Source organism: Pongo pygmaeus, chromosome 15 (genome assembly GCF_028885625.2).
Source record: "Pongo pygmaeus isolate AG05252 chromosome 15, NHGRI_mPonPyg2-v2.0_pri, whole genome shotgun sequence".
In the NCBI taxonomy this organism is placed as follows: Eukaryota; Metazoa; Chordata; class Mammalia; order Primates; family Hominidae; genus Pongo; species Pongo pygmaeus.
In genome coordinates this window covers 100,977,992-100,993,984 of record NC_072388.2, presented here as the reverse complement: position 1 = coordinate 100,993,984, position 15,993 = coordinate 100,977,992, and the positions used below count along the sequence as shown (strand labels likewise).

At 45.5% G+C, this 15,993-nt stretch overlaps 1 protein-coding gene across 12 annotated transcripts in view; it reads right to left on the bottom strand.

The window, feature by feature from the left end:
* Positions 1-15,993, bottom strand: part of PPP2R5C (protein phosphatase 2 regulatory subunit B'gamma) — a 165,805-nt gene that overhangs the window by 17,910 nt on the left and 131,902 nt on the right. For all 12 annotated transcript variants that reach the window (XM_054447715.2, XM_054447714.2, XM_054447708.2 and 9 more), the window contains 3 exons: positions 14,949-15,002; positions 7,654-7,824; positions 2,997-3,124 (listed from right to left, as the gene is read on the bottom strand). In XM_054447715.2, coding sequence (XP_054303690.1) covers positions 2,997-3,124; positions 7,654-7,824; positions 14,949-15,002 — 353 coding nt within the window. The remainder of the gene's footprint in view (positions 1-2,996; positions 3,125-7,653; positions 7,825-14,948; positions 15,003-15,993) is intronic.

The window sequence follows — 15,993 nt, the reverse complement described above, 5'->3', positions numbered from 1 at the left end:
CCACACTCAGGCTGCTCCATATTCCAACAGTCCCACATTGCACAGGATCCCCAAGCTCCAAAATGCAAGGTCTGCTCATTCCGAGTTACTCGTTTTCTGACAGCCACACATCCCGAGACTTTCTTCACAGTGGCTCTCACATAACCACGGAGGCCACTCTACTCACTCTCTCCAGCTGACAGTAGCCAAAAACGACCTTGCTCAGAAACTGAATTAAAAACATTGAAACGTGAACAAATATGGTTAAGACAAAATTATAAAGAGGACAATAATGGCTATACTTTATTTCCTATAAATGTCAGTTTCTTTTCATCTTATTCCCTGAGGACAGAAAAATTAATTTTAATAATGGCAACATAGAGCTTTGAAAGAGAAAAAAAAATGAGCATAAAACAGCTTAATCAATGCTTAGCTCTCAGGCTCTGACACACATGGAGAGGGAAAGAGGCCAAATTGTCCCAGCTGAGCCTCTAGGTGACTCTAGTCCCAGCTGCCATGGGACTGCAGCCCTGTAAGAGCCCCGATCCCCCAGCAGACACCAGCGAAAGCCTGTGCAGCAGAGCCTGCTCGACCCACAGGATCGTCAGCAACAGTTGCCAGTAGCTAAAAAACAAACAAATCCCAAAAAATGTAACACTCAAATCATAATTCCTTCTTAATCCACTTTGTAATAAAACCCAAGTTGTACTTAGAAAACACTTAAAAGAACATTTTTTTCTTTGCAATGGGTGGGGATTGAAAGTCAGTTATGAATTGTACTGACTTTCATACCACACTAAATGACACACAAGAAACATGGTGACGCTCCAGGGGCTTTTATTGTCATTGTTGCGATAAAAAAAAAAAAAATCAATGCAAGCCAGGCGCGGTGACTCACACCTGTAGTCCCAGCACTGTGGGAGGCTGAGGCAGGTGGGTCACTTGAGGTCAGGAGTTCAAGACCAGCCTGGCCAACATGGTGAAACCCCATCTCTACTACAAATGCAAAAATTAGCCAGGAGTGGTGGCTCGTGTCTGTAGTCCCAGCTACTTGGGAGGCTGAAGCGGGAGAATCACTTGAACCTGGGAGGCGGAGGCTGCAGTAAGCCGAGATGGCGCCACTGCACTCCAGCCTGGGCGACAGAGCAAGACTCCATCTCAAAAAAAAAAAGAAATAAAATAAATCAATGCCACAAAAAACAGGCTGTTGAGGGTGGATGTGCTGTATGAACAACTACAACCACCATGCTTTTGCCATGAGGGTCTTGGCTGCTGCCTCCACTGCTATCAGCGCGGCTGCTGGCCCTATAACCACTAAGTGACAGCAAATGCTTACCTGGTGCCTATCATAAGCCAGGTACTTTATGCATATTAACTTTATCTTAATCCTCACAACCAAGTGAAGATTGTTGCAAGGCAAAGCACTTTACTTTCTGTTTTTCCGAAAAGAAACTGGCTGAGAAAGATCTGGTGAGAGCTAACTTCCCCGGGTTCGGACAGCTGCTCAGGAGGAAGGCAGGAATGTGAACCAAAGTCATCCTCACTCTGATCTGCCTGCCCTTCTCTGTTGAATTCCTAGGAGGCAACCCTCAGAGGACTTGATGCAAATGGACTGGCTGGACCCTCACTCGGGGGTCTGGCTCAGAGCTCCAGGGCTAACACCTGTCTGGCTGCTGCTCTGCAGAATTCTGGGAAGGAGGCAGTGCCACCTGCAGCCTCGAGCGGACAAGGAGAGAGGGTGCATGGGAGAGGGCTGGTCCACCGGCAGCAGGGTGACTGTGCGGCAGAGCCGGAGGGGTGCCCAATAGACACGGCGAGTTAGGAGACCGCACCGGGCCAGAGTGCCGCTCACCAGCTTCGGGACCGCAGACTGGGCTGCGAATGCCCTCCAAGTCTCACCTTCCTCACCCATAAACTAAGGGAGGAGGGCTGGATAGCATAACTGTTCTTCTTTAAGTTCTGAGTTATAATTACAATATACACTGGAAAGAGATGAAAGAAGGTAGGGAAAGAAAAACTCAGATACTCGTATTTCTTGAAATACAGGAATATTAGATGATACCATATTAATAAATAATATAGCCTGGGCGCAGTGGCTCACGTTGTCCCAGCACTTTGGGAGGCTGAGGTGGGTGGATCACCTGAGCCCAGAAGTTCGAGACCAGCCTGGGCAACATGGCAAAACCCCGTCTCTACAAAAAATACAAAAATTCGCCAGGCGTGGCGGTGGGTGCCTGTAGTCCCAGCTACTCAGGACCCTGAGGCAGGAGGTTTGCTTGAGCCCAGGAGGTCGAGGCTGAAGTGAGCCACGATTGTGACGCTACACTCCAGCTGGGGGGACAGAGCAAGATCCTGTCTAAAAATAAACAAATAAAATACAAAATTTAAAAAAGAAAAATAAATAAATAATGTGGCACCCATATCAACAGTTTCCTTTTAAAGTCTCAGAAGACTACTGCTCAGTAAACAGATTTATTCATCCTCTTTAAGTCAAAAGATGAAGGAGTGGAGTAGGAGGAAATGTCTTTGGCTCCTGGGGCTATGGGGCTGTGTTCAGATCACCTGGCTTCCCTCTTCTTCTCCAGGTAGTGACCACCGTGGGGTGGTTCTTGGGTCTCACACAGGGGCTCATCCAGGGTGCATGTCAGCAGAGCTCAAGAGACACCCCGAGAATGCGGTGGCCACTGTGCCCCTGCCGGGGCTGAGCTCCATGAACTCCGCAGAGACTTTCAGCTTCTCTGCAGGACGCTCAGGAAGAGGCCTAGAAACTGCTGCTACTGGGAGGTGGCTGCAAACCAATGTGCCTCTATACTGGCAGGAATGAAGGTATAAGGTGGTAAAATCAACGGCCACAGAAACAACCCACACTGCTACTTAATTTATGAGTCCACAAAGCAACTGACATTCTTGTTTTTTAACTGATATTTAAAATTCTGATATTTATTCTAACTGAAGTAGCAGTAAAACGTGCCATATTTTAAAATGACTGAAAAAGATGGCAGCCAGTTCTTTCTTACTTGTTCCAATGGGTCTTTGAGTTGCGGTATAAGGAAGGAAACATGATGGGCAGAATCTTCGCTGCGTTGTCACTGATTAAACTCATGATGTATTCATTATTCCAGTAATAGAGAGCTCGCTCTGCCACCTGAAAGACACAAGTGGATGGCTTGCTGGAGGTTGTGCCTGAGACATCGGGCAGCTGTCCTTGCTGTTAAACCTGTGAGTCGGGTAATGAACTACCTTGGACCAGAAAATCATGATTATTTCTATAAATTCAAAATATTCTAGACTGTAACCTGTAACCCTGAAAAGCCTTCAACAAAGAGGCAGACAACTTCTTGTACATCAAGTCATCAGGAACATTGTCACATATTTCTCCACTTATTCAGTAAACATTTATGCTAGACGCTGGCTAGATGCTGAGGAGACAACTCAAAGGAGGCCATTCCACCTATCCGCCTGCCTCCCCCATCTGTCAGGTCAAGAGGGTGTGCTGTGTTCTGCTGAGCGTTCAGCACTGAACAAAGCACGGCAGAAATCCTTGACTCCACGGAGCTTACATTCTAGTGGGGAGGAGACAGGTGATGGATGATTATTAACTTACTAGAAACGATAAGTCACATACAAAGGGCAGCAGGGCAGGGGAACAGGCAGCAGCGGTGCGTGTGGGGTGGGGTGGCTTCAAGGGGGAGGAGGTGACATCTGAGCAAGGACCAGAGGGAGGAGAGGTCCTGAGTTGTCAGCACGGGGCTGGCTGAGGACCACTGCAGAGGGCAGTGGGGGCATGAATGAGAGGAGGGCAGGGGGACAGGGCCTGAGTGCACTGGCCCTTACTCATGGGAAGCCACTAGAGGGTGGTTCCCCCATTTTTCTTTTCTTTTCTGAGACGGATTTTTGCTCTTGTTGCCCAGGCTGGAGTGCAATGGCGTGATCTTGGCTGACTGCCACCTCTGCCTCCCGGGTTCAAGCGATACTCCTGCCTCAGCCTCCCGAGTGGCTGGGATTACAGGTGCAAGCCACCACACCTGGCTTTTTTGTATTTTTAGTGGAGACAGGGTTTTGCCATGTTGGTCAGGTTGGTCTCGAACTCCTGAGCTCAGGTGATCCACCTGCCTCGGCCTTCCAAAGTGCTTGGATTACAGGCGTGAGCTACCATGCCTAGCCCATCCATTTTTGTTTTCTAAAGGTTTTTTTTTTTTTTTTTTTTTTTTGAGATGGAGTTTCACTCTGTTGCCCAGGCTGGAGTGCAGTGGTGCCATCTCGACTCACTACAACCTCTGCCTCCCAGGTTCAACCGATTCTCCTACCTTAGCCTCCTGAGTGGCTGGGACTACAGGCATTTGCCATCACGCCTGGCTAATTTTTGTATTTTTAGTGGAGACGAGTTTCAGCATGTTGGCCAGGCTGCTCTCGAGCTTCTGACCTCAGGCGATCTGCCCGCCTCGGCCTCCCAAAGTGCTGGGACTGCAGGCGTGAGCCACTGTACTCGGGTCCCCCATTTTTATTACTAAAACTTTCAAAAACAGACAAAGCTGCAAGACTAATATAATGAGTGCCCACCTCCCTCCACCCAGATTCAACAACTGTTCATACCCTACCCTATTTGCTTTTTCTCTCCATAGTAAATCAGCACACAAGTGCACGTTCCACAGAACTATCTGGGAGTTCGCAGCAGTCGCCAGGACACTTGGCCTGTCCCCATCACAGCATGTGTGCCTCTGGGAAGAGGAGCTTCTCCTGTATAACTACTGTCACCACGCTCCATCTGCACACAACTCACAGCAGCACTTGGAGGCTCTGAGAAGTGTGGGGCTGATGCTTCTCCTGCCAGAAGCCTACAGCTTAAGAGATCCTGAGGTTGTGGTGCGGTGTGTATGCGTGGGATGCTGAGAGAATGGCGGGTGAGCCTGTGCCAGGCTCAGGAATCAGGGCTGATGCCTCAGAGGCAGTGAGCTGGGATGAACTTTGCAGAACAGAAGTGAGTTAGGTAATGGGGGAGGGGAGGGCATGCATGAGAGTGTGGCGTGGATTCAAAACAAGGCACAATCGCATCACAGCTCCTAGGCTAGTCCTTACTTAAGAGTTCAATACCTTGTACTTTAAAAAGCAACCATCTAGGCCGGGCGTGGTGGCTCACGCCTGTAATCCCAGCACTTTGGGAGGCTGAGGCAGGTGGATCACTTGAGGTCAGGAGTTCAAGGCCAGCCTGGCCAACATGGTGAAACCCCATCTCTACTTAAAATACAAAAATCAGCCAGGTGTGGTGGCAGGTGCCTGTAGTCCCAGCTACTCGGGAGGCTGAGACAGGAGAATCACTTCAACCTGGGAGGCAGAGGTTGCAGTGAGCCGAGATAATGCCATTGCACTCTAGCTTGGGCAACAAGCGCAAAACTTTGTCTAAAAAGAAAACAAACAAAAAACAAAACCATCCATCCAACCACCCACCCACCCACCACCCACCAATATATTTGGGGGTAATATTTTAAGCCTGATTTAGAAAACAGAAGCTTCAGATGCTTGATGGTTTAAACTTTAAATTTTTCCAGTTTTTAAAACCAGTACTTTTTTTGGGTGGGAAAAAAACATCTACAAGTTAAGAATGAGCCGGCGCAGTGGCTCATGCCTGTAATCTCAGCACTTTGGGAGGCCGAGTCGGGCGGATCATGAGGCTGGGAGTTGAAGATCGGCCTGGCCAATATTGTGAAACCCCCGTCTCTACTAAAAATACAAAAATTAGCTGGGTGTGGTGGCACGCACCTGTAATCCCATCTACTCGGGAGGCTGAGGCAGGAGAATCACCTGAACCTGGGAGGCAGAAGTTGCAGTGAGCTGAGATCGCACCACTGCACTCCAGCCTGGGGGACACAGTGAGACTCCATCTCAAAGGAAAGAAAAAAAAATTAAGAATGAGTTGGCCTCATGTATATGTGTCTGCAAAAGATTCTGGAATGTACTCTGTGCTGATCAGGTCCTCTAAGAAGCAGAAGCCAAGATGGGCACAAGCGTGTGTGGGGGACACAGATGAGGGCGAGTCAGGGGGCTGGGCCTGCAGCTGAAGGCCTGAGGGGGTCCTGGCGCTGAACTCCCTCATCAGAGGCATGGCAGGCCGCCCTGGCAGCCTTCATGCTCTGTTCCTGGCAGGGATGTGAAGGCTTCTGTGACATGTGGAGTGGCACCCAAGCCCCTGGCAGCTGCGCAGCCACCTTGGCTCTGCTTTCCCCACCTGGACTTCCCTTCCTCCTTGCCCTGTCACATGCTTTTATACAAAACAGCACATTGTGAGTCTGCTCGTCCCTGTCTTCTCTTGGAAGTCTAACGTTACCCATATCGATAGCTAATTTTGCATCTGGGGAAGGGGTTCAAGTTTTTGGGACACTTCCCACGACTGCCAGTCTCTCCTTGGCATACGAACGCCCTGTACTTCAGCCAGGGCTCCGTGGCGCTGGTCTCTACAGTTTCTAGGAAACCATGCTCCTTTGTGCAAAGTGCTCACACTGAAAGGCTTGAAAAACATTATTTTCTCTGTAGGCCAGGATTGATGAAAAAAAAAAAAAAAAAAACCCAAAACATCATTTTCCTTTCTTAGTTCCTAATGTGAAAACTCACTGGCATTTATAAAATGAAAATAACCTGAATATTTGTAATGGAAGAGACTACACCGCGGCAGTTCCCTCCTTTAACCTGACTCAGCCTGGCCTCACTTTACTACGGCTGCCACGTTCCAGAGCTTCTTACTCGTCTATCACTTGCCTTCTTGTCTTAGTTTTGTTGGTTTCAATGATCTCTTTTCAAAGCCATCTTGAAAGGCTCAGTTTGGAGGACCCCTCCTTCTTGTGGACTTTTTCTAACCACTTAGACTTGTGCTAAGGTAACTGCCCACGTGTTTCCGAGAGCCTGCTGCACACGCCACCTGGCCCTTCACGTTTGGCTGTAAGGTGGTGGTGTGACATGGTCACACTCTTGCACTGTGTGGCCTGCTCCCTGGGTACCGGGAGGTCTTATTTTGTGCCTATTTTCACCTTGTTCATGATGAGTGCACAATAAAATCCGCTCAATGATGCAAAAGGACAGGTGGCTAGCACGTCCAACAGAGGCAGGCAGGCTAGGAAGGTGGGTGGGGGTGGCCTTCAAAGGAGGTGATGAGCCGAGGCTGGCTTGAAGGGTTAAGGAAATTAAAAGAAAGTAGAAAGTAGCTCTGACCAAGGTCGCCCTCTCGCCCAGGAATTTGGACAAAAGTCAGAGCTGTCAGCCTTTTTGAAAGGGTAAAGGGAGACAGATTTACACAATGTCAGGAATGAAGTGCCTCAGCAGCAAGAGCATCTCAGAGCCGAGGCTTTGGCCACCCGTTGTCTATCCATATTGATGCTCAGGTGTGGAAAGGAGGGTTTTATGAACTTGGAAGCATACTGAACATGAAGACAAAGACAGCTTTACAGAGACGCCAGATGACTGCTCTTATTGAGAAAAAGTATTGCGGTAGAGGGGACAAGATGCTCAAGGGTATTCTATAGAATTCAAGTTACAGCATCGTATTTGAAGTATAATTCAAGTAAAAACTTGGATTTTACCTTTAAATTGCATGAGAGGCAAAGCATGGCCAGCTACGCATGGAACTTTTCCTTTCCCAAATGAACACTGGAACGATTTAATCAGGTCTCCCCAAGCCCCGCATACCTGGAAGTGTGGGCTGGAGACACATTTGGCCAACTGCCGGAAGAGGGGTTCCATGATCTTCACAAATTCTGATGGTTCAATGACATCTAAAATCTCTTCTAATTCGTTTAAGAACATTACTTCTTTTGGACTGTGAGTCTTTGGCCAGTATTTGAGAAGTGCCATCACCACCTACAAAAGAAATGACATGTGGAGTGACTGATGCCCACGAGGCCCCAACACCTGCATGGTAAGAAGTCTGTGTTTTCACTGCAGTGGCCCCACTGTAAGGCAACACAGGGAGATGGTGCCATCTTCCTTACAGAGGGAACAGTGACTCAGTCATTGTATGTGATTATCTGTATTTGAGAAGTAGGTCTGTCTGTCTGGTTATCTAACTATCTGATCAATCAATTTATTTAGAGATGGGTCACACTATGTTGTCCAGGCTGGACTTGAACTCCTTGGCTCAAGTGATCCTCCTGCCTCAGCCTCTGAGCAGCTGGGACCACAGGCACGTACCACCTGCCTGGCTTAATTTTATACACTTCAGAAATTACACAATTTTAGTTTATATAACCCACTTTCTCTGATCAAACACCATTTCAGTAAGAGTCCATTCCTTTTTTTAAAAAAAGAAAAAAAAATAAGAAGTTAGGACAATAATTTAGAAAGAATAAGATCAACGGAGAAAACACAGAGCATTATCAATTCATGTGTACATTTTAGTGTGGAAGCACTGAAACTGTTGGCCACATGTACACAACCCATTTCTTTCTCAAATTTATCAACCATCCATATGTGTTTATACACAAACACACATACTTTTGTATGCATAGACAGTGTTTTCAACTGTGTTAAAATATATCAAAAAGAGTGATGTGAACTAAGCTGACCTTATTAACTCACATCCACAGGTGCTGTGATGGGACCCCCTGGGAACGGCGCACTGTGCTCTCTGTGCACACACCTGTGGGCGTCAGATGCCACAGCCTGAGCAGTGCTGGGCCTGCAGTGAGCAGGCTGCAGCGGCAGCTGTAGCTAGGATTGTCACCACCCAGAGGGTCTGTGCCACCAGCTCTCTGCCAGGCACAGCCCGTCGGACTGCAGTGGTTTCCCACTTTGTGGATAGTGGATGTTTTATGTTCCTTGGCCAAGTCAGACAGCTAGAAAGGATTTCCACTGGGCAACCTTTCTTTATATGTTCCTGTAGTTTCCAAATGTCTTACCACAATCATACCAGTACAAAATACTGAATTTGAATCCATGCAGATTTCATATTTTTAGAGTTTAGCCATCTTAGTTCTAAAAAAGTACAACAATCCAAAACAGGCATTTGCATATGAAGTGCATATATACGCTTACACACATAAATTGTACAAGTGCAATCCGGTACGTTAGAGTAGCCGTTTGGCCTAGTCACAGCAACATCGTGGGGCTTCTACCCGACTCTCGTGCTGTGCAACTGCCGCAAATGCTGGCCCCTGGGACCGCCTGGTCGTTTTCACTCACTAGTCATTTCCAGCTCAGTAGATGGCACCAACTCATGGCTTAGCAGGCCAGCCTTTTAATCATTACAGTGATTTTTTAAAAAGGTGGACATTTAACATCCATTTAGAAAAATTTTGTTTTGATGCTTTGGCATTTGGGCTCCCAGATAATCTTTTATGATATTACACTTTATAAAACTCCAAAATCTATGAAACAAAGGCAGTGAGGCCGGGCATGGTGGCTCACGCATGTCATCTCAGGACTTTGGGAGACCAAGGTGGGAGAAATGCTTGAGCCCAGGAGTTTGAGACCGACCTGGGCACCCTGGTGAGGTCCTGTCTCTACACAAAATTTAAAAATTAGCCTGGTGTGGTGATGGGCACCTGTGGTCCTAGCTACTCAAGAGGCTAAGGTGAGCGGATTGCTTGAGCCAAGGAGGTTGAGGCTGCAGTGAGCCATGACTGCGCCACTGTACTCCAAGACTCTAACAAACAAACAAAAACCCCAAAAAAGCCAAATAAAAATAAAAAAGAAAGTGCTGCTAGTTTTGAAGTTTGACATAAAAATCTACCATACAAGTGTCTTTAAAAGGAATTATTTCTAAAAATGCATCACTTAATGGTTCTCCTAGCTCAAAACTATTGAATAAGTATTTATTGTGTTCCTACCACACTCTGCGTGTATTGGAATCACTATTAAGGACACAGCAGATGGAAATCACTTCCTACATCTATTTCTCTTCATTTGTCAAATGGAATTTTATTAGGAGAAATATGTTAATTTGTGAACTATATAACACAACTGATTTAGCTATTCCGTTTCTCTGGAAAAGGTATCATTTCTGGAATCGGATTCACACACGGGCCTTCCTGTTCACATTGTTTGGAATGAGCTGTGATCGGTACCAGCTATTTTGCCGCGTCAGTGTGGCGTGCTCTGTGGAGGAGGGTGTCTGCTCAGGGAATGTGAATCCGAGGCAACAATGGCTGTGTGCTGCTGGGTGCAGCACAAGGCCTCGAGTTTTCCTTTGGAAGCCCAAGGACTGCCCGCTCCCTGCAGAGGGCAGACGAGCCAGTGGCCCCAGCCTTGAGTCTTGGGGAGCCCCCTTGCTGTCCTGGTAGACCAAGGAGAACGGAGAGCCGCTACTATGCCATGTAGTAAAACGTGATGAGACTGAAGAGGCAGGTGGGTGAAAACGGAACACAGTTTTACTTCTGTAAACTCTCTGATGAGCTTCTGTTATTCTTCCAACAGAGAAAGTGTTTCATGTGCCCAGAAAGCTTTTGAGCACTTACAAAATCAGCAAATGAAAAATACTAATTACAGGCTACAAACGGGGCAACACATGTCCTTCGTATCTCAGTCTTCTAAGCGGATCTTACTTTAAACATTCCTGAGCCTGGACATTTGATGGCTTCAGGAGTCCCTTTGGTGCAGGCCTGGGAGATAGACGTGGACACCAGGTGTCCTTAGTGCTACCAAGAGATGTACACCTGCACAAAAGCCTATACTTTGATCATCTCATTAACAAGCTTTCAATGCTGAAGTAAGACAAAATGGCCTTTGTGTTTTCATAAATAGGCATCTCAAAAGAGGGAATTTACTGACATGAGGGTCTGAATGTTCTTAACATGTAGGAAATTAAATCTGCTTTCTAAAGCCAGGACAGTACTATTACATTATCTGTGCAGCAGGAAACTAAGCAATGAAGTGTCCCTGGGTGGGAATATCGGGGCCTGGGTTGGTGGGGTTTGCACCTCCTTTGTGGTGGTGCCAAGTCAGAGTCCTGCATGTAACATTTACGCCAGAAGGACCCAACTGAAGCCAGCACGGGGTCTCTTGCCCTCTTTTAGACGCGACTGCAATTAACAGCTCTCACTCTTGCAAAGTGATATTCACTTTATTTACTATATTAGTGGGAATTAAAAACATTCACAAACGTTCTCTGCTTTTGTGTTACTTTTCGGTGGAAGAGAGAATAGGGTGGGGCTCATTCACCGAGCCCTCGGTGGAGAAGGTTAGGGTCAGGCTGACAGACAGTGGATGGTGGGATAGAGATGCTTGGACAGCGGCTTAGGTGGGAACAGCCTCTGTCTGTGGTAAATGCAATGTGGCACTGGGTGAATTGTTCAGCCACTACAGGATATGAGAAATATGCACAAAGAAAATTCATGAAAGAAAACTACATAATTTCAAAAAATCTCTCCTTCCATATCTTTTTTTTCCTTCTATTTGTATTTACTTATTTATTTGAGACAGGGTCTTACTCTGTCACTCAGGATGGAGTGCAGTTGGTGCGTTCATAGCTCACTGCAGCCTTGACCCCCTGGGCTCAACCGACTCTTCCACCTCGGCCTCTCAAGTAGCTGGGACCACAGGTACACGTCACCATGCCCAGCTAATTAAATTTTTTTTTTTTTTTTTGGTAGAGAGGAGGTCTCACTATGTTGCCCAGGCTGGTCCCAAACTCCTGGCTTCAAGGGCTCCTCCTGCCTTGGCCTCCCCAAAGCTGGGATTAGGGGCATGAGCCACTGTGCCCAGCTCTCTTTTATTTTTGAATAGGAAAAGGTGGGAGAGAAGGGGAGAGATAAATTTTTTTTTTTTACATATTACTTTCTCCAGTAAAACCTCTGTGATAGTTAATACTCAGTGTCAACTTGATTGGATTGAAGGATGCACTGGGTGTGTCTGTGAGGGTGTTGCAAAAGGAGATTAACATTTGAGTCAGTGGACTGGGAAAGGCAGACCCACCCTTAAGGTGGGTGGGCACCACCTAAGCTGCCAGAGAGGCCAGAATATAAAGCAGGCAGAAGAATGTGAAAAGACTAGACTGGCCTAGCCTCCCAGCCCGCATCTTTCTGCTGTGCTGGATGCTTCCTGCCCTCGAACATCGGACTCCAAGTTCCTCAGCTTTGGAACAGGCCTGGCTTCCCTGCTCCTCAGCTTGCAGATGGCCTATTGTGGGACCTGGGTGACAGAGTGAGATCCTGTCTCAAAAAAAAAAAAAAAAAAAAAAAAAAAAAATACAACCTCTCACCCTTCAGTTTGGAGAATACCTCAAATATAGGCAGAAGAGTTAGGGCATGTAACCACCGGAGAAAATACAGTGTAAAAAAAAAAATCCCCAATGAGTTTTATTAACACTGTTCATTTTTCTTTTTCCTACCTAAACATGTCTTCAGTCAGTTAAGGAGGATAAAAATAACACCTCCTCACCCTAAGCCTTGACTATGCTTGATGCTGAAGTGTGATGAGATTTGATACACTTCCTTGGGAGGTCCCCAAAATCTCAGGCGGAGGCATCTAGGGGCTGGAGGGAGAATGTGCAGGCACGCGTCCCTCCACGAGGGCCCGGCAGGGCAGGGCGGGCCCAGCTCGCAGCTCTGTAGCACCTGCTACCTCTGCAGTCATAGGACAAGAACTCTTCTTGAATTTTGTGGGTGAAGTGGAGGGAATCTACACATAGAATTTAAAAGCTTAGAAGAAAGCAGAGTCCAAAAGCCAGTTTTACTCAGAAATTCAAAGTTAAGAATTTCTCATGCAATTTCACTATAAAAATTACAACGTCACAAGAGAACCGTGAAAGAGAGAAAGGGCCCAGGAGTGACAAGATCTACCTTTTCTAGTCTAATGGTGACTTTTAAAAGAGCATTCAAACATTTGAACTGGCTCCTAACATTCCTTACTTTGATACTCAAATAATTAAAAAAAATGGGCAATGGATTTAAATGGACATTTCTGCAAAGAAGTTATACAATTTCTTTTATTTTTTTGGAGACGAGGTTTCACTCTATTGCCCAGGCACACACCATCATGCCTGGCTAATTTTTGTATTTTTTGTAGAGATGGGGTTTCGCCATATTGCCCAGACTGATCTCCAAGTTTTGGGCTCAAGTGATTCACCCGCCTCAGCCTCCCAAAGTGTTGGGACTTATAGGCATGAGCCACCGCACCCGGCCAAGAAGATATACAGATTTTGGTCAATAAGCGCTGAAAAGATGCTCGACATCATCAGTCATTAGGGAACTACAAATCAAAACCACAAGATACTATTTCACACCACTAGGATGGCTATAATTGAAACAACAGGTCGGGTGTGGTGGCTCATGCCTGTTATCCTAGCACTTTGGGAGGCTGAGGTGGGTGGATCACTTGAGGTCAGGAGTTTGAGACCAGCCTGGCCAACATGGTGAAACTCCGTCTCTACTAAAAATGCAAAAATTAGCCGGGCGTGGTGGCAGGCACCTGTAATCCCAGCTACTCGGGTGGCTGAGATAGGAGAATCGCTTGAACCCAGAAGGCAGAGGTTGCGGTGAGCCAAGATTGCACCACTGCACTCTAGCCTGGGTGACAGAGTGTGACTTTCTCTCAAAAAAAAAAAATAAATAAAATAAAATAAATAAAAAGAAAACAATAGCAGCAGCATCAGCACTGGTGAGAATGTGGGGAGACAAGAGCCTCTGTGCATTGCTGCAGGGAATGTAAAACGGGGCAGTTGCTGTGGAAAACAGTATGGTGGTTCGTCCCACAGCCAAACATACAATTACCGTAGGATTCAGCAATTCCACTTCTGGATATATATCCAAAGGAACTGAAAATGGGGATTATAGCAAATATTTGTACGTCAGTATCCAAATAGCAGCATTATTCACAATAGCTAAAAGGTGGGAACAACCCAAGTGTACACTGAAAAAACAATAAATAAACCCACTGTGTTCTATCCATATGGTAGAACAGCATTCAGCCATGATGAGGAATGAAGTTCTGATATGCAACCCAAGGATGAGCCCTGGAAGACATTATGCTGAGTGAAATAAGCCAGGTGTGAAAGGACAAGCATTTTATGATTCTCCTTATATAAGGTACCTAGAATAGTCAAATTCAGAGATAAAGTAGATTACAGGTCAGCAGGGGCCAGAGGGAGGGGGAATGGAGAGTTATTGTTTAATGGGTAGAATTTCTGTTTGGGATGATGACAAAGCTTTGGAAATAGTGGTGATGGTTGCGCAACACTATGAACATCATTAACGCTAGTGAACTGTACATTTAACATGGTTAAAATCACAAATTTTATGTTATATGTATTTTACCACAATTAAAAAAAATTCAAAATGTAACATATCAAAAATTTTTGAATTGTACTCTTTAAATGGGTGAATTGTGTGACATGTGAATTATATCTCAATAAAGTTGTTTCAAAAAATGTATTTAAATGCTTAAACTGGCACCTGACATGTCTGGCTTTGCTAACCCTGGCTATGATGGCCTATTTTAATAAACATAAGATGTTAAGAAAATTATAAATCCTCTGACATAATTACAGAGGCTGAAAAAAAATTACAAATCCACACACAGAACAGCAGTAATCTAACGTTCACTTGTGATGCAATGATCATAAAATAGTTACAGTGTAACTTGGGAAGTATTTTCAAGGCAGTAAAGCCTCTTTAGTACAACAAGAATTTCAAACCCTAACTATAATTCCTCTGATCATAATCAGTTCAATATGTTGTCAAACCAAGCAGATGTGAAACTACTGAATTGCACACTAAAATTTAGTGGCTACAACTGCTCAAGTGCTTTATGTTCAAACAGTAAAGTGCAATGAGGGACAAGGTGGCAATCTCATTACATAAAATAATCACTATAATAAAGGAATCTGCAATTAAAATGACTATACTTTGAAAACCTATAACCCATGAATGAAATGAGCCTGTTTTTTAAGATGAAAAAGTCTGAATGGCAATTTGGCGAAGCAAATGTTGTAATATTTACATTTAGTGAAATGCACACATCTTACAAGACGCGCTAGCAACAGTACTTACTGGTTCCGTGAGGGTGCTGTCCTTTTCTAAAAACTGCACTACACAGTATGCCAGCTAAAAAGTAAAAGGAGAAAGAGCATTAACATTTCAACATAAAAATGCTGCTGTGCTTCTTCTAGAATCGTAGTTAAACACCTTCCTACAGCAAGACAAGGACCCACGATACAGACAAAGCCCTTGTGTGATTAACGGGCATTAACATTTATGCCCATTAATTGGTGACAGATCAGAAAGCTGAAACATAAAAATAAGAAAAATAAATCAGGAAACAGTCTTTTTAGTCTAACTACCACTAAGTCAATCCAGTATGATGGGATTTTCTTGGGGTCCTTATGGAGATTACAATCAACAAGTCATCTAACAGGGGGGAACAACAAATTAAAATCTGGTTCCATCTTAAATCTCTGAACTATTAATTTCTTTTGTACAACAATTAATATGATAATCTGGCTGGATGCAAAGACATTACCAGTTAAGAGCAGTCAGAGAAAATACATATTTTCTAGGAAGAATCAATTAAAGAATATACTTTTTGTCATTTAGCCCCTACCACAAGCTCTGAAAGTGGGGCCTGGCAGAGAGGAGCCTTGTGCACCCCTATGCCTGTGCTGGGGCGTGACTGCTCAGTGCCTGGCCCTGTGACAGCTGAAAGTGAACAAAGACGCCCACCACAGCCAAAGAGTGAAAGAAAACCAAATCCAGGTAAATGCAGCCCATTAACCACTTATTGACCAATTTTTCAGTACAGCTGTACTTAGATTGCTACAGTTTTAAAAATTCACAACTTTATTTATTTATTTATTTATTTTTGAGATGGAGTTTCACTCTTGTTGCCCAGGCTGGAGTGCAATGGCGCGATCTCGGCTCACTGCAACCTCCGCCTCCCGGGTTCAAGCGATTCTCCTGCCTCAGCCTCCCGAGGAGCTGGGATTACAGGCATGCGCCACCACGCCTGGCTAGTTTTGTATTTTAAGGAGAGATGGGTTTCTCCATGTTGGTCAGGCTGGTCTTGAACTCCCAACCTCAGGTGATCTGCCCACCTCAG